Source organism: Alexandromys fortis, unplaced genomic scaffold (genome assembly GCF_014885135.2).
Source record: "Alexandromys fortis isolate MF-2015 unplaced genomic scaffold, M_Fortis_MF-2015_v1.1 scaffold_28, whole genome shotgun sequence".
Classification (NCBI taxonomy): Eukaryota; Metazoa; Chordata; class Mammalia; order Rodentia; family Cricetidae; genus Alexandromys; species Alexandromys fortis.
The window spans coordinates 12007121-12029089 of record NW_026067901.1 but is presented as its reverse complement, the minus strand read 5'-3'; the positions used below and the strand labels follow the sequence as shown (position 1 = coordinate 12029089).

Here is a 21969-nt window from a genome sequence, read left to right as displayed (position 1 = left end):
GTACGATTCATAACAGTAGCAAAATTACAGTTATGAAGTAGCAATAAATAATTTTACGGTTGGGGCTCACCACAGTGTGAATATTTAAGAGTCGCAGTGTTGGGAAGGTTGAGAACCACTGCTCTGGGGATTCCGGATTTTGTGTGAGTTGTGCCACAGCAAGTTCACTGGTCTCTCTCCAGTAAGAATGGAATAAGCTGTAGATCAGGCTTGTCTGATGGGCTGGGCTCTGCGTGTCCCAGGGGTGCTGTAACAGTGAGTTCGTCTCCTCTCGCTTTTACATTGTTCTCTTATGCTGGGAAGACAGAGGATGGCAGTTACTCTTGATTCTTGGACTCTGAGGTGAGGATGTAGGGACAAGAAGGTTCAGCTGGCCAGACTGCAAACAGGTTCCAGCTACCTTCCGATAGATGCCAACAAGACTCAGGAGCTGGTGCAGCTCCGACCTTTGCTGTCCCTCCACGTCTAGCTCGCGAGTCAGTCAGTGGTGACTCTATTGATTCTCAGTGTGTGGCCTTTAGCATCAGGTGACCTCTGGGACAGCTGGTGCAGCCGAGATTCCCTCACAGTTCTGAAGGCCAAGTTCAAGGGTGTAGAGTCACGGCCTTCTCTGTCTCCATATGGTCACCCCTTTGTGTGTGTCTGTTCCTGCTGTCCTCTTATAAGAACCGGGCAGACTAGACTGGAGCTGGCCTTTGGGACCCCACTGGCCTTACTGGCCTCTGTGAAGACCCTGCCTTCAAATGTAGTCTTGTTCTGAGGTCGGGTGGATGAGGACTTCCATATCCAGATTTGTGAGACACAGTCCAGAATACGATAAACAAGGGAGCATGGTTGCGAGGAGCCGCTGAGTAGATGGTGGGCATGGGAACATCAAGTTCCCCTTGGGGCAGTGTATTCTAGAATGTACCACTATTGACCAGTTTTGTTCCCCACCAGGAAGTGGCTGGGAGTGGGTACACAGGGGCTGTTTGTCTACAGTTGGGGGGAGGGGACGGGATAGGACTCCTGGGAAAGCCCTAGAAGTCTGTCTCCCTTGGGGGGGCTCCTGTTCATCTCCTTATCCTAATCAGTCAGGCAGAGAACTTTTCCTGAGCAACCCCTCTGTGTTCTGTCAGGGTGGGGGCTGGCTCCCTTCCTGATGGGCTGCTGCTATGTTCTCAGGTGACTCACTTTGTCAGGAAGCCCCAGCAACACGCAGGCCCCAGCCAACGCTGCAAGAGAATGAGATATACTACAGGGATAAGGTCAGGGAAGATTCTCCTTGGGGTCAGGAGCTGGGGGTGGTGCCTGTCTACAGAGGGAGGAACAGGAAATCAGAGAGAGAGAGAGAGAGAGAGAGAGAGAGAGAGAGAGAGAGAGTGTGTGCGCGTGTGAGTGGAAGTGAGGGGCGGGGGCTTCCTGTAACTCCCTGCAGAGCGCCCTGTGCAGCTCCCTTCTGAAGCTGTACTGGCCAGACGGCTTCAGGCTGTCCCGTGCGGTCGTGAGGGCCTGCCCAGTGCCATCCTCATGAGAGCTGTGTAGCAGGGAATTGCCCTTCTGTCTTAGTTACTTTTCTATTGCTTGAATGAGATACCATGACCAAGGCAACACACAGATGAGCGTTTAATTTGGGACTCACATGGGTTTATCCCTGACCATCACAGCAGGAAGCACAGCAGGCAGGCAGGAATGGCGCTAAGGCGCTAGCTGAGAGCTTACATCTTAAGACACAGCCATGAGACACAGAGAGAGCTGACTGGGGATAGTGTGGGCTTTGGAAACCTCAAACCCAGAGACACACCTCCTCCAACGAGGCCACACCTTCTAATCCTTCCTAAACAGTGTAGGGGCCAAGCATTTAAACACATGGGCTCCTGGGGCCATTCTCATTGAATCCCCCATGCCTCGCATCAAGAGTCCCCTCATGTAAAAGCAGCGTCAACCATAAAGCAATCCTGAGGGTGACCAACACGCCACACTGGTGCGCTGGGGATTAAGCATGCAGCGCAGGAACCTTGGGGACACATTTAAACTCTAGCAGGAAGGGACACCTACATGACTGCATGGGGCCTGTCCTTGTAGAAGGTGTCCAGCTGAGTTCACGGGAGAGGGGTGTTGGAATGGCTCCTGAGAACTCTGGCTTCATGGGAGGCTACAGCCATTTTTTTTTTGACCCAGCCGGCCAAGGCAGCTTTGGGGAGTGGACTCTTCGGAGTTAGGCTAGCCGGCTGGTAGGGGCAGAGTCGAGAAGCTCTGTCTGGGAGGTTGTGACTTAGGCACTGACCCGAAGGCAGGAAAGTGGATCTTGTGTTTGGGGGCAACCAGAGTCCTGTTTTGCTGGAAGACAAAGAGGAAGCAGGAAAAGCCAGAGGGAGGAGGAGCCAGCAGGATTGGCGTGGCGTTGGGCTGGGATGCCACACAAAGGTGACTCAGAGCAGGTTCCTGCCCAAAGTAGCTCTCCTCTTGCCAAGACCAAAGCCCTGCAGGCAGCTTCCCCTGGCACCTCACCCTGCCAGCCAAGAGCCATGGGATAGACCCCACATTGTGCCGCTCTTGGGTATTTCTGAGACCACTGCTTCTCATTCTGCAGAGAGGAGAGGGCTCACCCACTAGAGCCCACCTGAATGCCAGTCCCTGACCCTGATACAGAGGGCTGTCTGGAAAGCAGGGAATGCTGGAGGACACAAGGGGCCTGGAATCCTGTCCCCAGGAAGCTTCAGGAGCCCTTGAGCTGGGGTGTTTGAGACATAAAGTAGGGCGCAGTTCTGAATTGAGAGGGTAGGAGGTGACTGTTGCAAGTTCAGCATCAACCCGTACAGGCAGAGCCTTAGGCCTGTGCCTGCATGACCCTGGTGGGAGAGGCCGGCAAAGTCAGCAGAGCAAGCCGAGAGGCTTGTGTGCTTTCTCAGCTTCCTATGCTCCATCTAGTTCAAGCCTGAAGCTGGCCTCCTGGGTCAGACCCCATAGGGTGCTACTGGTTGGTTCTCCAACCTGGTGAGGCCTGGGTTCTGGAGGGTGCTGTCTTTACCTGGTCCACTAGTTATCTTTCCGGGAGCTTGTCAACCCTTGTTTCTGAAAGGTGAGTCAAAAGAGGGGGAGGTGTCTATCAGAGATCTCAGTTTCCAAGGTAGTGCCTGGGCTGGCGCAGGCTTCCTATGGCTTAGGTGACATTTAAAAGTGTGTGGAGACATTCCTGGCTAGGTACTGAATGGGGGGAGGAGGGAGGACTTGCCCACTGCCCCCTCCCGGTGCAGATTCCACGTCAGTTTCCCAGGGAGGAGCTGTGCTCTGGGTCCAGCCTGGCGAGGCCAGGACAAGTATTTCTCCTCCAAGTGCAGGTCACCACTGGCAGCAACTGTCAAGTCCACACACCAGAGCGAAGCGACAGTGGCGTGCACGCTTGCGCGCGACTGTGTCCGTGGCTGCGACTGGCAGGCGGCCGCGCGTGCGCGTGGGTACGCGTGGCGAGGGCCCACGTGGGTCACCCAAACAAAGACGGCGCCGCGTGATCGGACCCGCGCGCGCGCGAACCCGGCAGGGCGGGCAAGGAGGCGCGGGGCGGGGCGGGGCGGCGGCTGCGCAGGCCCGGCCGGGGGCGCGCAGACTCCGCGCAGCAGGACGTGAGCGCGCGACGCGGCGCCGCCTCCGCGCTCGTGGCCGGCACCCGCGGGGCCGCGTAGTCCCCGCTCCCCGGCGCCGCTAGGCTCCCGGGAGGGCGGCAGGTGCAGCGGGGCCGGGTGGCCGGCCAGGGGGGCACCGCAGCGGCGGGTGGATGAGAGTTGGCCCCGATCTCCCCGCAGGGTAAGCGGCGCGCACGCGGACTCCTACACAGACCTGGGCGACGCTGGCCAAGCTCTGTCCCGGCCGCCGGGCCGCGTCCCTGTCTGTACGCTGTGCTGTTCTCACTCGGTGGCCCACAGCGGCGACCCTCCTTTCGCGGACGGGCGCGGGCTCGCCCGGCACACACGCCCCCGGGGCGCGTGTCACGGCCACCCCTCGCGCGCACCGCGGGCGCTGTGCGGGTCAGGGTCCTGCTGGGCGAGAGGCAGACGTCGATGGGACGTTAGGGGCCCAAACTACTGTGTGTGGGAGTCTTTAGATGGGTCACCATGCCTAGGCCGCTAGCGGGGAACAGGATGAGGGCGCAGCAATTGTCGTCCTACTGACCCACTCTTGTGGGGGTGGGTGAACTGGAAAGGGGGAGGGCTCTCCAGGCCGGTGAGGCCCAAGAGATGACCTGGAGGAAAAGTTGTGGACGCTTTCTCCCTTTCCCACGCTCTGCTTTCTGTGTGGCTTTTCCCCTTTTCTTTGGACATTAGCTTGTGGGATCCGGGGGGACAGTTGGCACTTGGCTGGAGCTTAGGCCTGTGTGTTTATTACAACCGCTAAGGTGGGATTCTGTGTGGCGGTCCCCAGCCTACGTCCTCACTTGTCCACAGCGGGTCTGGCACCTCTGAAGGTTGAAGAGGGGCCAGTCTGGGTGTTGGTTCCCCTGTCCTTCCCTACCTGTGGCCCAGTAGTAGGATGAGGAGCAGGCTTCCAGGGCTAGAGACAAGCTGGTACACTTTGGAGCTTCCCCATTTCCAGAGGTAGGAGATTCAGTATGGGGGAGACTTTTTTTTTAGGGAGTGTTCTCTTCCTTCCTTGCCTCTGTAGATTAGAGACAAATTCAAGTTCTAAGGTCCTGAGTCTCAGCCCTCCACAGTCCTGACGCCCAGCTAGGCAGAGGGATTTGCTTTAGGGTCAGACCCAAGAGGAGGGTCATGGTCTGTGCTCTGTAGGGCTTGAAATAAAGGACAGCTGGAAGTTCCTTTTTCTTATATACCTGCTCTGTGACATTGGGCAAGGCAGTGAGCGTCCCCTGCCTCAGTTTCCCCATTAGTGAGTGACGAAGAAGATAAGAGGATTAATGATACGACATAGGTTCAATGCTGGCCAGACACACCCTCGGTCAGGAATCAGGCCAGGCTGTCCTGCCCTTTGCCTCTCTGGTGACCTTAGTGAACCCGCAGATATCTGTAGAATCTTCTTTCATTCTGCCACCGCCCAACCTGTTCCCAGGCCCGTTTGGGGACACACAGCCTGGCGCTGTGAGGGTGTTTTATTATCCCTGCCCCATGCTAGGATGAAACCACAACCTACAGATACCCTCTGGGACATCCCAACTTGAGGTTCTCAGTCAGTATGCCTGCTCCTTCCTCCTTCCCACGCCACTTCTGGAGGTTGGAACCCCCTAGTTTTGCTGTGATACTGAATACTGAACTCCCAGGGAGAATGGGCTAGGTACCAATGACTGGGGGGGTTGGATGCCCACGACCACATACTTCCCTGTTCTGCTTGTTTTTCCTCAGTGTACTGGCTGATGGTAGGGAGTGTGGCTATCCTCACTGGTCCCAGTGATGTCTGTTTGAGTTCATGCTAGGATTTATATCTCGCAAAACCGTCCGGGACAGTCTCAGAGTTGAGATCTGTTTCTACACAGCTTGGGCACCTCTTTAGCCTGTGCCTCCTACCCAGGCAGCCAGAGGGGCTTTGCAGGGGTGCCTCTCCTAGGGAAGGACCAGTGGTCTCTCTCTCTCACCAAACCTTCTGGGCGTCTCTGTTATCTGTTACCCTGGCTTACCCGGACTGGCGCCAGCAGTCAGAGCGGTTGCCAGTGCCAGCAGCGATGGCCTCTGCTGCCCTCATTCTTGCTGGGCTTCACCTTCACCACCTAGAAAGAGGAGACTCAGACCTGTTTCCTGAATCGACATTTCCACCTCACAATAGAGAGCACTCGCACAATGGAAACAGTGCCATTGAAGGCCCTGCAATGCTCTTGGTAGTGCTGGCATGGCCTCAGCATGGCTCCGTAAGGAGAGCACAGCAGGGAACTTACAGGTGTTTAGAAACACCAGCTCCAGCCGTGCCACGTTTGGACAGACGCAGAATCCATGTCTGGAGAACCAGAAAGGCTCAGTGTTCTGATGTGGGATCCTTGTTGGCTCTTGTGCTACCTGGTGTCCCTTCCTTCAATGGGGACAATACGTAGAAGCCCCATCCAGTTGCCCATGCTCTGGTAGGGTTTCTCTCTAGAAGCCTGACCTACTGAGCCTTTTACAGGATTGGGGGTATTTATTCTGGGGTGAAGTATCTCCAGCCAGAGGCTCATGTTTGGTGGCCATCCTCTCTTGGGGAGCTGGGCAGGTTCTCTTCCTGAACAACCCTGTCCCCTCTACTCTGGTGTTTGGCCTTCTTTTTGTTTCAGGATGGGGACACTTAGTGTCTGTGGTGGCAGCAACACCTGTTAGTGGGGATGCTTCTCACTTGTGTACGGTTGGGTTACCTTTTCTGAGTCCCTGCATTCTTTCCGCAAAGTAGACTGCGAGGGGACAGGCGACCCTGTTAGCAGCGAGAGGCGTGTCTGTGCCCACTGGTGTAGGTGACTTCAGGGACAGCTGCTTACAGCTTTGCAATGGATCACTGGTGTCCTATGTGGAGAGCGGTAATCGTGAATCCAGGGAGATAAGATGGGAGCCTGCGAACAGAGTCACAGGTGAATGCAGATGAACTTACTCTGAGATAGATCTTCTTTCCCTGGCCTCAGGTGGCCATGTCTAGGGAGGCCGACACCCTAGAGCACCCCAGGGCAGTTTGACCATAAATGTAGGTTCTGGAAGATTGGATACATGAGCCCTGCGAACTATCTGGGGGCTATGGTGGTGCCATAGTGGCTCTGGGGTTGCTTTGGGCAGAACTAGAAAACAGTGCTTAGAAAGGGGGTGAAAGTCCAAGTCTTCATCAGCCAGCTGTGGGGAGGAGGCCTGCAGGGAGGAGGCCTGGATTCCATGTGCAGCCCAGTCCAGGTGGGTGGGTCCGAGGCAGCTGTACCTGGCCTGAGTCTGTGGCTGGTGGAGAAATGTCCAATAAAGCAAAAGAACAGATGTGATAGACCAGAGTTTCCTGGGGTGTCTGCGTGTGGCCAGTACCGAAGGCCTGGGAGGGGACTTTAGGCTGTAAGTCACCACTAATAACATTTGACATCGAAAAGCCATTGTTAAGACTGTTTGGTGTTTGAGTTATAACCAGGGTTGTGATTCTACTTAAGCCTGTGATTAAAGTCCCCTGTGGTTCTACAGGAAGACAGGAAGTATTGGCCTATCTGAGAAAAAAAAAAAAAACAGTAGCAGGAGACAGACGCGTCTCCCAGAGTCATCTCACCCCCGCACACTTATGCTACCATCACCAGGTGAGGAAACTGAGGCACAGAGAGGGAGGGGCACCAGCTTGCTCGAGTGCTGGCGAGGTCTGTGGCAGAGCTCGGGTGTGAGCCTGCGTGGTGGCTTGTGGCAGAGCGGCTCCAGGGCCCCGTGGTAATCCTGTAAAGCTGAGTTTAGAGGGGTCATGTGGCGTTCACGGCACACGGCAGCGTCTCTCACAGGGCCTGGTGACAGTCCCGTGAGAGAGACGTTCTCGTGGTTTGTTTCTGTGGCTCCTGAAGCTCGGGCTGTGGTGGGCTCCATCTCACAATAAGGGTTCCTCCAATACAGAGAAGTTTGGGGCTTTCCCCAAGATACAAGACTTTGCCTCTTTTCCTGTTTGCCTCCCATGTAGAAAGTGGGCTTTTCAAAGCTAGGGTCTCTCCACACTCATGTAGCGCCATGTTCCTTGTGTTCGACAGCCTCTAGTGAGCTGTCATGGCACTGAGTGACCATTGCGCTCTGCCTTCCCTGGGTCATTTGGCAGTTCATGCCGAAGGGACCCCAGCTTTAGGGTCCACCCTTAGTTGTGCCAGGAGGGACTAAGCACTTTGACAGCTGCCGCAAGGAGGGAACAAGACCAGGAGAGAGCTTCTTCTTTTTAAGTCTTTGTTAATTGTAATTCACACACCACACTACCCACCCTTTACAGATACAATTTACTGCTTTTTAAACCGTTCATAATCTCATCAACCATCACCACAATCTAGAGGATGTTTCCAGAAGGAGGCAAGGACCGGATAGCTGGTACCCCACAGCCTCTTTCCGTAGCTGAGGCCACCACCATGCTAGTTTAGCTATGGGTTTGCCTTCTCTGGAGTCTTTGTGTACCTGTAATCACAGGGCGGGTGGCCTTTGTGTCAGCTTTCCTTGTTCACTGTGGATGTGTTGTGGTGGCAGTTGTGCCTGTTGTGACCCCTCCCAACTCTCCCCACTCCTTCTCTACCCCCTTCCCATCACTGCAACCCCTCAACCCCTTCAACTCCCCCATCCTCCAATCCCACTGACCATGGTTCACTTGTTACTGTTTGGGGACCAGTGTCTTACATTTATTTACGTTTGTATTTGTGGGTACATTCATGTGAAGGCCAGAGGACAACTTTTGGGAGACACGTCTCTCCTTCTACCATGTGGGTCTCCATCCCTAGGGATGGAATGCAGGCCATCAGGCGTAGGTGGCCGCTTCACCATCAGCCTCTCACATGGTTATTGATGAAGTCCTTTGCTTGACAGGTTGTCTTCATTTTTGCCTCCTGTCCTTGTTTTGATCCCAGAACTCCATCCGGGTCCCACATATGTCTGGTTGTCACATCTCCTTAGGCTCCTCTTGACTCGGTTGACTCCTGGAGATGTTTGGTGGGCTGCAGGGCCCTGTGTTGAGAATCCCCTTTTGAAATGTAAATGTTTTTGTCATGATTAGTCTGGTGAGACTGATGGCTTGGGAAGGGCAGCATTCTCAGTACCTTTCAGTGTGACTCATTGCTGTTGGTGTACCCCTGGCCTAGGTATATTTGTCAAGAGGCCTCTGTGTCAAGGCCCTCCCTGCCACACTCTTTGGAAGGAATTCACAGTGTATTCCACCACTGAGGAATGAAAGGGGCTCTGTGCTTCCCCCTTAAGGACCAAGGATGTGAGTTATTTGGAATTCTGTGTAGATTTGGCAATTGTCTCTTCTTCATTTAGCCGCTTATTAAGCATTGATTTCTATTCCTGCTGATTCGTACTTTACACTTTACCGTGCGATTCCTCTTGATTCATTTCCTTGCTGCTCTTTTAGTTGCCCCTGGGTCCCATAGACACCGCATCTCTGTGAGAGCCTGAACATGTCACTGCTGTTTGGCTCACAGGCTGCTCCAGGTTCAGCCCTAGAGTCTGCCTATTCTATAGGGAGCCCAGGTTCCTTCCCCAGACACCAGTATCAAAAACCCAGATAGAGGGGGCAGTGGTTGCTACTGGGGTTTGGTTGCTTTTAGACCCGTTCAAACAGAAGAACAGGAAGTGCGTGTGTGAACTCTGACTCCTGTGTAGCTGCATCGGTCCACGAACACATCCATGCATGGCCATGTGCATCTATAACAAGAGATGACCAGCTCCAGTCTGACCACCCCATGGATGGTTCTGGTCTCTTCTCCTAGTAGATAATACCATTCCATCTCAGCATGGTGGAGTCAGGCTCTTTCTCCCTTAGCCCCTCATGTGCTTAATCCTTCAACATCAGTACTCACAAGGCAGGATCGGAGCTGTTACTTTGCAGCGCTTAGAGAGAGTTGCCAACCCAGACCTTCCCCAGCCCATGCAGTGGGTATGCACTTTGGGCCTGCCGAGCTTAGAGAGGTGCAACCGTCTCCCCGGAGATGCTTCTGTGAATGGTTCTATGATAGGAGGGAGAGACAAGGAGAAGCTGTGGATGGGGACTTCCCTGCTGTGCTCAACAGCCTGGCTGTGGGATGGGCACAGATTGGGACATTCCTTTGAACGTGAGAGCGGGGCTTCACTTTCGAAGGAATCCCAGTAGTCAGGCAGGGAGGAGGAAGGCTGCCGGCTGACTGCTTGGAAGCTTCGAGATCTTTGACTTTTAATCCCGGCTGGGTCTGTCTGCTCTTTGCCTCTGAACTTGCCACTTCAGTAGGGAGGAGTCTCTGAGCACACAAGGCACACCTACTTGCCATTGGGGGAAGTGCCACACATGCGCTGTTGCCACCCGTGGTGGGAAAAGGGAACAAAGTGGGCATTCAGCCTTTGCTGGCTTGGGCTTTTGCTTGGTTCCATTTCTTTATAGTGGACTCGATGGTCGTCACTGGCCTGTCCCAGCTGCCTGTTCAGGTCACCCGCTGCTGATGCCTGTGGCAGGGTAGGGGTGTGCACACACAGCGCTGTTTTAGACAGGAATGGTGTAGGTTGGAAGTGTGCTGGGTTCAGGCTGAACGGATGGGCAGGTATGAGGGGGACAGATCCCAGCCCTGATGAGGGGTCTTAGAGCAGGGCTAAGGAATCTCACTATTTCAGAAGAAAGCAGCCAACTGAACAGGCTCAGGAGATGCCTGGACAGTACCTCTATTTCACATTGCTGTCCCCTTGAACCGAAGAGAGACAGGATACTCAAAAGACTCTGGACTAGGCTCAATGACACTCTTCAGTGGTTGGGATTCTATTTTCTGTGCAATGTAGGCTGAGCCCTGTGTGTCCAGGATTAGATGCCACCCCAATCCCTGATGGACCTGGAGGTGATAGAGGGGATTCGCGGGGTACGTGTGTGTGTGTGTGTGTGTGTGTATGTGTGTGTGCGCGCGTGCGATCTGTACTGTCTATACTTGTAGGGAGGGGCATGTACACTGCTATCTATACATACTGACATCTGGTTTTTTTTTTTTTTTTTGGATCTTAGAAGGATTTTTTTTTCTCCCACTGTTGAATACTGATATAGGGAGAGAATTTCTGGTTTAAGGGTTTAAGAAGCCCTGGCTCAAAAGATCCTAGCTTCATCTGTACACCCAGGCTTTTCTCTGTCCATGCTTCTCAAGGACTTGCTCCATGCAGGACACTAGACAATGCTGAATGTCCCCACTGAAGGGTAGCATGGCTGCATGTTGCCTGAGAAATGAACTGGTAAGCATGGCTGTGTTAGTGAAAGTCTGTGGTTCTTCGTGGTAACCTGGTTGTCCTACCCTGCAACCCAGGCAGGTTGCTAGGGCCTGTAGCCAAGAGGACACTTGGAATGGGACCCATGATGTCAGGAAGGCATACTCTGGATGGTCCATTGAGTGAACGGCCTGAGGTCAGGGTGGAGAGATGGCTCAGTGTTAAAGAGCACTTGCTGTTCCAGCAGAGGGCCAGGGTTCAGTTCCCAGCATCCACATGGTAGCTCACAACTGTCTGTAACTCCAGTTCCAGTGGACCTAATGCCCTCTTTTGACCTCTGTGGGTACCAGGCATGCATGTAGTGCACACACATGCATGCAGGCAAAACACTCATACACATACAATAAAAATAAATCTTTAAAGAAAGAAACCTCAAATTCTCCCCCCCCCCTTTGTTGTTGTTTCTGATTTTTCAAGTCAGGGTTTCTCTGTGTAGCTTTGGAGCCTGTCCTGGAACTCACTCTGTAGATCACGCTGGCCTCAAACGCACAGAGATCTGCCTGCCTCTGTCTCCTGAGTGCTGGGCTTAAAGGTGTGTGCCGCCAACTCCTGGTGAAGCCTCAAGTTCTTAAAAAAAAATACAGATAACTAAATAACTGGGCATGTGTCCACAGATGGCTGAGGCAGGGGGACTGTGAGTTCAAAGTCAGGCTTCACAGGGAGACCCTGTCTCAAAACAAAATCAAAAGAGCCACAAATGTAGCTCAGTGGTATGGTCGTCACTCAACTTGCTTGTATGGGGCTCTGTGGTTCAGTACAGACTAAAAATAAATGAATAAATAAAGACATCCACTTCAGTGTCTCCTAACCCATTCTGTTTTCAGGAGAGACCTACTACAGCCCACTGTCCAAGGAGTGCCTGCAAAGCCGCAAGCTGGTAGGGGTTCTTGGCTTGCTCTGTGCCCATTCTTTTGTTTTCCATAGACTTCTAAGAGGATGGATCAATCCATGTCCTAGTGAAGTTTTTAGTTAAGTACAGGACCCTTCTGGGTTTTGATGAGCTGGGTGGGGACTTGGGGAAGGGACCCTGAGCTACAGGAGATGATTTTCATTTCTTCCCTAGCCTCTGCTGGGCATGGAGGGAGGTGTATGAGTCATATCCCAAGTCTGAGAAGTGGAACCTGAGGTTTGAGTGTGTGTGGGCATGGGTGGGAAGCTGGCTGGAAGCCCAGCTGTCCAGAGTGACACCCCTCAGCATAGGAGAAAGCTACACTGTCTGTGCCCTGGAGAGCCTCAGAATCTGCCTTTTCGGGATCCCATTCTAGCTTCAGAGGCTTGCCCCTTGTTCACCCATTTTACCCAGAGGGAACGGTCAGGGTTCTGATCAAAGAAGGGAGGGGGTCATGTGTCATTTCCCAAGACAGTGCTGAGAGGTGGCCAGGGGTAAGTGGTGGTGGTGGGGCTGGAAATGGGGTGGGGATGGGTTGGAGGTCAGAGGTGGTGTGACCTCGAAGAACGTGTAACAGGCGTTTCTTCGTAGATCCTGGATCAAGAAGGGAGGTGACATTTTGCTCAACAGCTTGCTGAAGAGTGCATGGGTGTGTGAATCGCTTCAGAAAGCATTTCCGTCAGAAGGTTTAAATACAGTTGAGAAGGGGGGAGGGTGTGGAAGGAGAGAGGGAGAGTGAAGAGTGGAAGGGAGGGACTCGCAGGTGCTGGAGGTGGAACTCGGAGGAATGCACACATTAGTGTCTGCTGTTGGTCTTCGGGGGCCACTGCCCAACGGTGGGAGCGGCCCACGTGCGAGGTTACCACACACATAGTTGTCTTTGTAGAAAGGAAATGAAACATGAGTCACCCGCCCGCAGCACCAGGGTGGAGCCCCAGGAGGATGGCCTGGATGGCCTCCTACACCCCCTCCCCACCCTGCTGGGAACCCCACTCCCCTCTGGATTGGAGGCAAATGGCAAGGGACAAGGGCATAGTCGGGGTGGGGGACGCCAAGGGCAGAGAAGGGACTGAAGTGGGTGGTATCCAAGCTGTTGGGTTTGGGAGGTCAGGCTGTGTCAGGTTTGGGCCGGGCCATCTGAGCGTTGCTCTCTGAGCTGGACGTCGAGAATTGTAACTCGTGGAGTGGATGGCCTGGGGACTAGATGGGATTCCCTAGGAGAGGCAGGCCCTGTGATCCAGGTCTGCCAGTTCTAAATCTGCATAGGACGGTGAGTGCCAACAGGTGCCAGGCACCTCATGTGGCTGTTACTTATCAGGGCTCAGGAGGCCCAAAGGCCAGCTCCCTGAGAGGAAGGGAAGCATTCCAGCCCCTTGAGACCAGCAAAGCTGTGTGGATGAGGGGAAGACTGGCTGACTCCCAGCATAGCCATGGGTGGGTGCTCTGTGTATATTGATGTATTGGGGTGGAGCAGGGTGGGATGCTGATAGGCAGGAAAGGGGGAGCTGGGCCCTGGCCAACTGCTTTCTGGGCTTTTAAAATCCCCAGCTGACCTCCTGCAGCCACATAGCCAGCTCTGCACTTTAGGACTGGCCATCTACAGATGGGTCTGGGCATCAGGGTCCTCAAAGCTCTTAAGTTGCTCTTTATTCCTCTGGCCTCCTGCCTAACCTGCTCCAGGTACTCCAGTTCTAGGCCTCTCCCTTCTCCCAACCTGGGGATACCATAGTGACACTTCCCTTAGCCGTACATCCCTGTCACTTGGGCTAGGCCTTGGTGGTCCCACAAGGTGTGGGGAAGGTATTGGATTGGATGAGTCTGGGTGGCAGTTGTTGGCCCTGACTGAATAGTGCCCAAGCCCTCTGCCCTAAGTCATGCCATAGTGGTGGGACTCGGAGCAAGTGGCTGGGCCTCCTGGAGCGTCTCTCACTTTTTGTCCAGAGTGATCACAGGGTGCTTGCAGGCGCTGAGACGTGACACCCAAACAGTGTCAGCTGTGAGGCCGAGTAGAGCCTGGGTCTGCATGCTGGTGGTCCACAGCCATCCCGGGCAGCTGCTGGGTAGAGCAAGGTGCCCACGATGGTGCTATAGAGGGGAGGCTTTCCACAGTATGGGACCTTCTTCGCAGCTACCAAAGCCATGGAACCACCATAAAAGGAGAGTCCTAGATGCGGGGGAGCCCTGGATGTTGGGGAGCTCTGGATAGCAGAATCTCTGCCCTAGGTAGCCCAAGGGCAGATGGCAGTATGGGGGCTGGGTTGTTTGGGCCTAGGGAGAGATACCTGACGCTGTCCTAGGCAGAGTGAGTGGGCCATTCTTTTATAGTAACACCTGCAGGGGGCAGGGGTGCATGGAGGAGCCTGTCATCCCCCTACAGAAACCTCAAAAAGTTACCCTGTGGTCTCCACAGTGCAGATGAGGAAGTGGGTATCAGAGAGGTCCCACCTTGCCTTTTGGCAGGGCCCACTCTCTTGCCATCCTGTTACCCACCTGGTTTATGTATTTCCAAAGCTCAGCCCTGTCTTCGCTCTTGTTCTTGGGCATGGGCCTTGAGGAGTAACCCTCAAGTCTTTCAACAGCCCCCCTCTCCTCAGTCTTCTGGGTGACCCCCACCATATGCACCCCTGAAGGTCCCCTTGTATCTGCCTGAACCTCTTCTTTCCCTTCCCCTCCCCTGGGGAACGTCTTAGCAGACAATGTCTGCATGGTTGTCAGACGGTCACATAATCTCCCTTTCCTTCTTAGGACCTTCCCACCGCTTATTACATATGGCATGAGATGTTTGATGGTAGGAGATGCCACAGTCTCGTGGATTCTGTGCTATAGGACTGGTTTAGAGAGGTCAGGTTCCTTCCCCAAGGCCAGATAGCCAGAAAACTGTGAGGCCAGTAGCTCCGAAGCTAGTGTGTGCCCCCACTGCTGACCTGAGTGGCTAAGCCAGAGGTTGGTGTAGACCTAAGGCTGTTATAGACCTTACTTTGGAGGAGAGGAGGGCTTCTGGGAGATGCTCAGCCACCAGTTCTGGATGCCACCACTGACATGACCTGGGGTAAAAGGACTTTACTGATTTAAACCTGAATTCACTGACCTTCCCAGCACAGTCAGACTGTTGTGAGTTGTGTCCCATGGAAAGGCCATCCCCACCACTCCCCATGAGCTAGGCACAGTCAGAGGCATCAGGTGACATTGATAGGTTATCAGGGCTAGCCTCAGTATCTGAGGACTGGACAGTTTGTCACCCCCTTTTCCCATTGCAGTAGGCGCCATGAAGGCAGGTACCTCCTCCCCTCTGTGCCCAGCAGTTGGCTGAAGGCCTGGGACAGACATTGAGGACACTGTAATGTCTGAGGAGAGCCCATTGGTGCCCGTTGCCTGAGTACAAATGCTGTCCCCAGAGCCTGGCTCAGCAGGCCACCAGGGCTTGTCTTGGCTCTGCAACAGGTATGGTACAGTCTCTGTAGGATCCTGTTGCCAGGGGATGGAGGCCAGCTTCCCCTGTCAAACCCCATCCCCAACCGCTTACTTAATTGACAAATAAGTATTGTCCCTTTAAGGTAGGCGAGGGTGTATTTTTTTTTCTTTTGTAATTGAGTATTTAATGGTAGGATTGAAAATAGTCCAGGGTGTTGCTGCACTGACTCAGAAAATTCAGCAGCTACACTGGGGCCTTCTCATTCATGGTGGGATTGGCTGATGCATAGGCCTGGGGGTGGAGGCGGGGGGGGGGGAGCCTCAGCTCCCTAAGCTTGTCAAGGCATGCCTCCCACCGCGAGGGACTTAGGGTCCAGTGGTTTACATGGATGCTGTAATTGGTTTTCACTTCCAGGCTGCAGGAGGGGCTGCTGGCTTCCTGCCTTGTTGCCACCTCTTCCTGACACGGGAGTTCGTTATGCTGCGTGGAGTGTGAAGGATTTTAGCAGCAAAATGAACTCGTTATGACCTATTTATCAAGTATCTCAGAATCACTTACACGAATATTTTGTCCTAAATTCCATGTAATTAGAAGATAGAAACCCCTGCTCGGCCATTATTTTGGCTCACCAACATAACCTAAATTAGAGCTATCTCTGCATGTGTTTTCAAAAGAGGAAAGCGTTTGAATAACGGCATGAAAGGGATTGATTTTATCTACTGTGCTCCCAAATGCCAGAGAATAATGGAGTTGCTTAAGTAACGTGGGTGCTTGTCACCTCTGTTCGATTTGTTGGTGTTTTCCCTTTACCAGTAACAGAAAGGGAATAATCTGGAGTGTTAGGAACTCCGACTTCAGGGACCCAAGATTTCTCATTGGCTCCTCACCAGTGTGTTCTTTGTCCCCAGACCTTGAGTGAGAACATCTCCCTTCCTGGAATGCTCTCCCAGCAGACGGTCTCCCATCTCCACCTCGCGTTGAGAGTAAGGCTATATGATGAGGAAAGGGATGTGTGGCTCTTTCTGCTGTTTTCAGTGGCCTCATACTTGTGGGCCCTACCCCATGTGAGGGCAGGTGGCGACTCCTTCCCTACCCTCTGAGGGGTGCCCACAGGGCAGGTGTAGGTGCATCCACTTAGAGTTGCCTACAGTGGTAGGGCGGGTCTTTAAGAAAGAGGTCTGGGCTTGGGGAGATGGTCCAGTGGGTAAGATGCTTGCCACGCATGTGTGAGGATGGAGTTTGGACCCCTAGCACCCACATAAATCAGAGAGGGAATGCAGCCCGCTGTAATTCCAGTATGCGGGAGGCAGAGACAGGACCTTGTGCAAACTGGGTGGGGTAGACTAGCCAAATCAGTGAGCGCTGGGTCCACTTGAGCAGCTGAAGGAGACACCTAGAGTCCAACTCTGGCCTCCATATGCACAGGTACATACCACAGCTTGCCTGGGGAGCCTGGCGCCTGCCCAGTCAGCTTTCCTCCCACCTGGCTGGCCCCACGCCCTGGTCCTTCCTACTGGAGAGAGGCAAATACGGTCTTATCAGACAGGGCTGGTTGGGTGGGGGAAGGAGAAGAACCAGGACAGGTGTAGAAAAGCATGCAGGAGGAGGAGCCAGGCATGTATAGGCATGCTAGGGGTGGATGGCTTGAGGCATCAGTGGGCAGGTGAGGGGTCAGAGGGAGGCTTCTAGGTCTTCTGGGGCTCCAGGCAGAGGAAGAGTTATTCTCTGGGTCAGGAGAGACCATGCGGGCAGCTCTAGGCAGGGCAAAGTTAGACAAAGGGTAGTCAGTGCTGATGGGACAAGAGGCCTGGGGCTGGAGATGGAGGCTGTGCTCTTCTGGTCCCTCGTGAGGCAGCATCTCCTGAGAGAAGTAGAGACCCCCTACAAATGCAAAGGCATAAGGAACCAGGCTGGGAGGGAGTAGCCAGGCTCCCAGGCTCCCTACTTTGACCGTCTTATGGTCTGCTGATGTGTGTACACACCCACACCACGCAACAAACCTTTTGGTATGGATCCGGCTCCCAGCTCCTTTCTCCTGTGCCCACCTGCTACAGGTCACACAGCCACGGAGCAGAGGAGTGAGAGGTGCAGCGTTCTAGACCCCCGACCAGGCCCCAGGCCCATAAAATGTCCCCTTCCCTGTGTCAGAGTGACACCAACTCATGGGAGAACCACACTCTGCCGCCAGCCCCTGGAGCAGTCCAGAGGGAATTCGGGCATGCAGTATCAGCCAGCAGAGCAGGTTTTAGCCTACTTGCTTTCCCCTCTTCCCACTCTGGCTTTCTGCTTTGTGACTCTCTTTAATGCCACATGAGATGGGAACACTGCCCCCCCTCCCCCGCGCACCCCTTGGACACCTGCATGGCTGGTCATGTAGAACACTATGTTGTCAGTGTAACAACCATCATCTTCAGACAGCTAGGGACAACTTGCAAGAGACCCTCGAGATAGGGCCTGTTGACTATTGGCATTCCGTTATAGAAGGGAGCAAGGAGAGCCATTGGACCCTAATCTGAGATCCCAACCACTCCTGCATGTCCCAGCCAAAGCTGCGTATGATTTTGCCCTAGTTACAGGTGGCTTTGCTGTGATCTGGGAAGGGGTTCTAGTATATTGGGAACGGAAGGCTAACTCTAGGGGATCCCACCTATGCAGCTGTGGGGAAGTCACTATCCATGCTGAGGTAAGACTTTCCAATGTGTGGCTGTTTGGGGATGACCCATGTCCTGTTAGTGAGACAATAAACTCATTGGTTCATTAAGTTGGACATTGGTGGACTTGGGTCTGTCGTTAGTGCTGGGGGAGCGGACATTTGGTTATGTCTTCCCTAGAAAAGTTTGTCCAACAACCCTTTCTTAGCAACCATGGCAGGCTGTGTACCTGGAAAAATAAGGTGACACCTGATATTTGGGCCAATGGCCTTTAGGGACACTGGGTTCTCAAGGGTGGAGAATTATGGATTCTGAGAGGAAAAAGGGGCTTCTGATTGAGGCAGTCCAGCCCTTGTGGGGCATCAGCCTCTGCATAGCCATGGGGGACACCTCTTCCTGCCCCTCCCAGAGTCCCCTCCCAACGTTGAGGGGTGTAGCTGTGTCCTGAGGCCAAGACAGAAACGTTTAGAGAATCACAAAGCCTGTACCGCATGTCAGGTGACTACCCGGTCTATAAGGTAAAGTGTGGACAGACATGTGGCTCTTTAGGGACCCATGGCTAGTCCATTCTGGGTTCTCCAGGTTCCTGGCCTTAAATTCCTCACCCTTTCACCACCCCGACCACCTCACTGCTCATCCGGGGGGGTGGTGAAGGTGGACATTAGGAGTGGGCCGGCGCTGGCTGTGGGGTACACAGAGAGTTCATCCTGTCCCGGTGACAGTTCTGCTAACTTGCACCTTGAGGTGACCTGCAATCATCATCGCGGTCCAGGGTTGGCACCTTGAGCGGAAGTCAGAGGCCACTAGTCTGAAGTTTCTCTCTACGCCTGTGCCTGGACTGATGATGAGGACCTGAGAGCCTGGTTCAGCTCCATGCCTCCTCTGAGGAGGGACTCGAGCTGTGCTTTGGAAGCCCAGGGAGTGGAGTTAGCTGGTTAGGTGGCATTTCTGAGTCAGACATCAGTTTCTGCAGCTATACGTGTGGCATGATGGCAGGTGTCACCCTGTCCAGCCTGGAGTAGGTCCATTGGCATAGGACCATGTGAAGCCTGACAAAGTTTCGTGCCCATCCCCTCTGGGAGTGGAGGCGGGTGCCTTTGTGTACAGCCCAGCTTTTTGCTCTTCCGGTTCATCTAACTGGTGGGCAGGATTTTTTTTTTTTTTTTAACCTTTGGAATTGGGAGGTGAGGCTCCACAGAGCTGTTCCTTTGGCACCCTGGGACTTTTCCCTCATGGTGCCCCGCCACTTCTTTGAGTTTCCCTGCCTCACATTTGACTCAGCTGCTGTCCAGCTGGTGGAAGACCAGGAGCCTCCCTTCTCTGCATTTCTCGTGAACCTGTTCATCCGGCCCAGCTGGGTCTTCACGCCTGCTTTCTTGAGACCTGCCCTCCTCGGGGACGTAGGGCCAGACGTTTGGGCTCTGGGCCCTTGGCCTGGAGGGCAGTGAAGTGGCTGGGTTGCGGGATCAGGAGCCATCTCTGCCGGATAGAGAGAGACAGGCCCCAGTCTGGTGCCAGGTGTGGCCTTGGAGCTGTGGTATGACTGTGGACGGAAACATGCCAGCCAGGAGGCAGGACCGTGTTACAGTTGGATTTTCATGCTTCAGAGCTTGCGTTTTCCCAGAGGGAGAACAGTCTTAACCCCGAGGCCTGTGGACTTGAGACAATGTGGTGAGTTTGGGAGCTTGCGGAGGTCTCTCCTCTGCCTTCCCCCTTTCTTTTCAGCTGATTTTCTTGAGTAGTTTTCATTAGGACAAAATAAATGCACTTTTTTTTTATAATCTGAAATTACTGAATATGACAAGTTCACTTGAGAGGCAAATTTTTTTTGTTCTGACTGTTGTTTGTCACCTGTCTCTACCTGTAGAATTTGCCTTTTGAAGCAGAGAGCAGTCTGCTGTGGTCAGATGTGTTTAATTTATTTAGCTGTTCCCTTTAGTTTACTAAGGTTTGAACTGTGGTAGCCTTTTTCTGGTAGATGTGAATGTCTCATAAGATGTTTGGGGTTCTCTTGCTGCTGTGAAAAGTGGGGCCAGGAGATAAGGTTGTTGGAGGGAGGGGAGGTGGGGAGAAAAAAGAGTGGAGAGGGGGTGGTGGTAATGGTGGAGGAGACGCCACTGGGCTCTAATTATAGAAGGTTCAGGACTGGTCTAGGTAGTCCTGGCCTGGATCTATGAGCTAGCTGCTCTTTCTTTTTTTAAATTAACTTTAAAATTTTTATTTTATATACTTTGATGTTTTGCCATGGGTGTTGGGTCCCCTGGAACTGGAGTTACAGACAGTTGTGAGCTTCCATGTGGGTGCTGGGAATTGAATCCGGTCCTCTGGAAGAGCAGCCAGTGCTCTTAACCGCTGAGCCATCTCTCCAGCCCTGAGCAGCTCCTTCATCTGTCCTTTGGAACTCTGCAACTTTATAGCTTCAGATTTGCCAGCTGCTGGGTCTTGGTTTATGGATGCTCTGGGTGTGGGGTGAAGTACCTTGCAGGAACCCATCCCAAAAGCATAGGATAGGGGACCCTATGGTGATATGGCCTTGGCGCAGCGCTGAGCTCAGGGAGAGCAGGATTACTTGAGACGGAAACAGGAGCTGAAAGTCAAGGCCACAGCTGTGTGGACTCAGGAGATCTTGAAGCATCAACCCTTGCCAGCTCTCAGGCTGAATTCAGGCTGGGCCTGAGAGAGGAGTGAAAGAACCAGGGGAGGTGTGCGTGGAAAATGCTGGGGACAGGAAATGGGGAAGGTCAGGCTGTGGACTTGGCATTCACTGAGGTGGTGTGAGGTCAGGTCAGCGTGGTCCAACACCTTAGGAGAATCCAGAGCCTAAAAGCAATAGACCCTTGGAGATCCGTGCCCGTAGGAGTACAGGGCAGGTCTTTCTCCTGTTGAGCTGTGTTGAGTCGCATGGGAGTGGGCCTCAGTACACTGGGAACAGCGCACTGTGGGATACCGATGCAGAGCTGGCTCTTGACTTTTCCATCTAGATATTCACATTGTTAAAGAATTAATATCGCCTAGCGCAGGATTGCCTGACAACCCAAATTTAACCAGTGAACTTTGTTCTTTGACATAAGACTGTGCTCTGGGGAAGATGGGGGCATTTCACCCATCAGTCCCTTGCAGTGAGATAGCCCGACCTATCTCTGGTTGCTTCATCCTGGCTTTGGCTGGACAGAGGTGTGGATGGATGTCTGATAGGCCTTGTTGGGAAGGGATTCCCCATGCAGGGGGGCGGGGCGGGGTTTCTCCTTGCCTCCCAACTGTGTCTGGCCACCAATGACCTTTCTCTCCATAGCCTGGACTGTGCTTGGAAAACTTGCTGCTTATGACACAAATGTCACTGAAGCCCTGACAGAAGAGGAGATTGTTTAAAGAGAGACTGTCTCCTCTGGCTATCCCTCACCTTTGTTCGTGTTGAGAATCCACATGTGACAGGAATGGGAGCCAAGGCTGACCTCCATACTTTCACTGCACACTTACCAAAGGAAAGGCCAAGGGCCAAAGAACTGCCAGGCTCAGGACAGGTGGGGACTTTACATCCCATAAACCCCATGAAGAGTTTATCTAAATTTTTTTTTGTTATTATAAAAACTCAGGAGTCAGGAGTAAAAATTCATCAGAGAAGCATCCAGTGACCTCCTTCCTCTCTCCTTCCCCTGATCCAAAAGGGCCTGCGAATCTTTCTAAGTTCCCCCTTCCTACTTTCTGTCTCTCTATATGTATCCTGGGTCCTCCAAAACCTCTGTGGTTAATCTGGTCAGCTAGTCATTAACCCCACCCCCTAATTCAAGGTTAAACTTTATTAACAGTCAGAGTATCACTTTGCAATCAAATATCCTGCAACATTTCCCCATTTTATCTAAATAAAAAGGAAAAGTTTTTAACTCTATACAATAAAAACTATACACAACGAGAACAATTATCAAGAATTACATTCACAGTGTTCAGTCCATTTGTACTTGGCAAATTTAGAGAAAATACTCTATTGTCTATCATATCCTGGTGAAGTCCAATGTTTTATACTTAAACTACTTTCTATCATAACTTGTATTATCTTTTTAGGCCGGGTGGTGGTGGCGCACGCCTTTAATCCCAGCACTCGGGAGGCAGAGGCAGGCGGATCTCTGTGACTTCGAGGCCAGCCTGGTCTACAAGAGCTAG

General features: G+C 53.1%; 1 protein-coding gene across 2 annotated transcripts in view; it reads left to right on the top strand.

The window, feature by feature from the left end:
- The first annotated feature begins 3587 nt into the window (after window positions 1-3587).
- Gramd4 (GRAM domain containing 4) overlaps window positions 3588-21969 on the top strand; it is a 76861-nt gene continuing 58479 nt past the window's right edge. The window contains exon 1 of one of the 2 annotated variants that reach the window (XM_050128451.1): window positions 3588-3783. In XM_050128451.1, the coding sequence (XP_049984408.1) occupies window positions 3755-3783 (29 nt within the window). In that variant the 5' untranslated portion in view covers window positions 3588-3754. Of the gene's footprint in view, window positions 3784-19348; window positions 19483-21969 lie in introns of those variants that run through there. The other variant, XM_050128459.1, reaches the window with a different exon arrangement.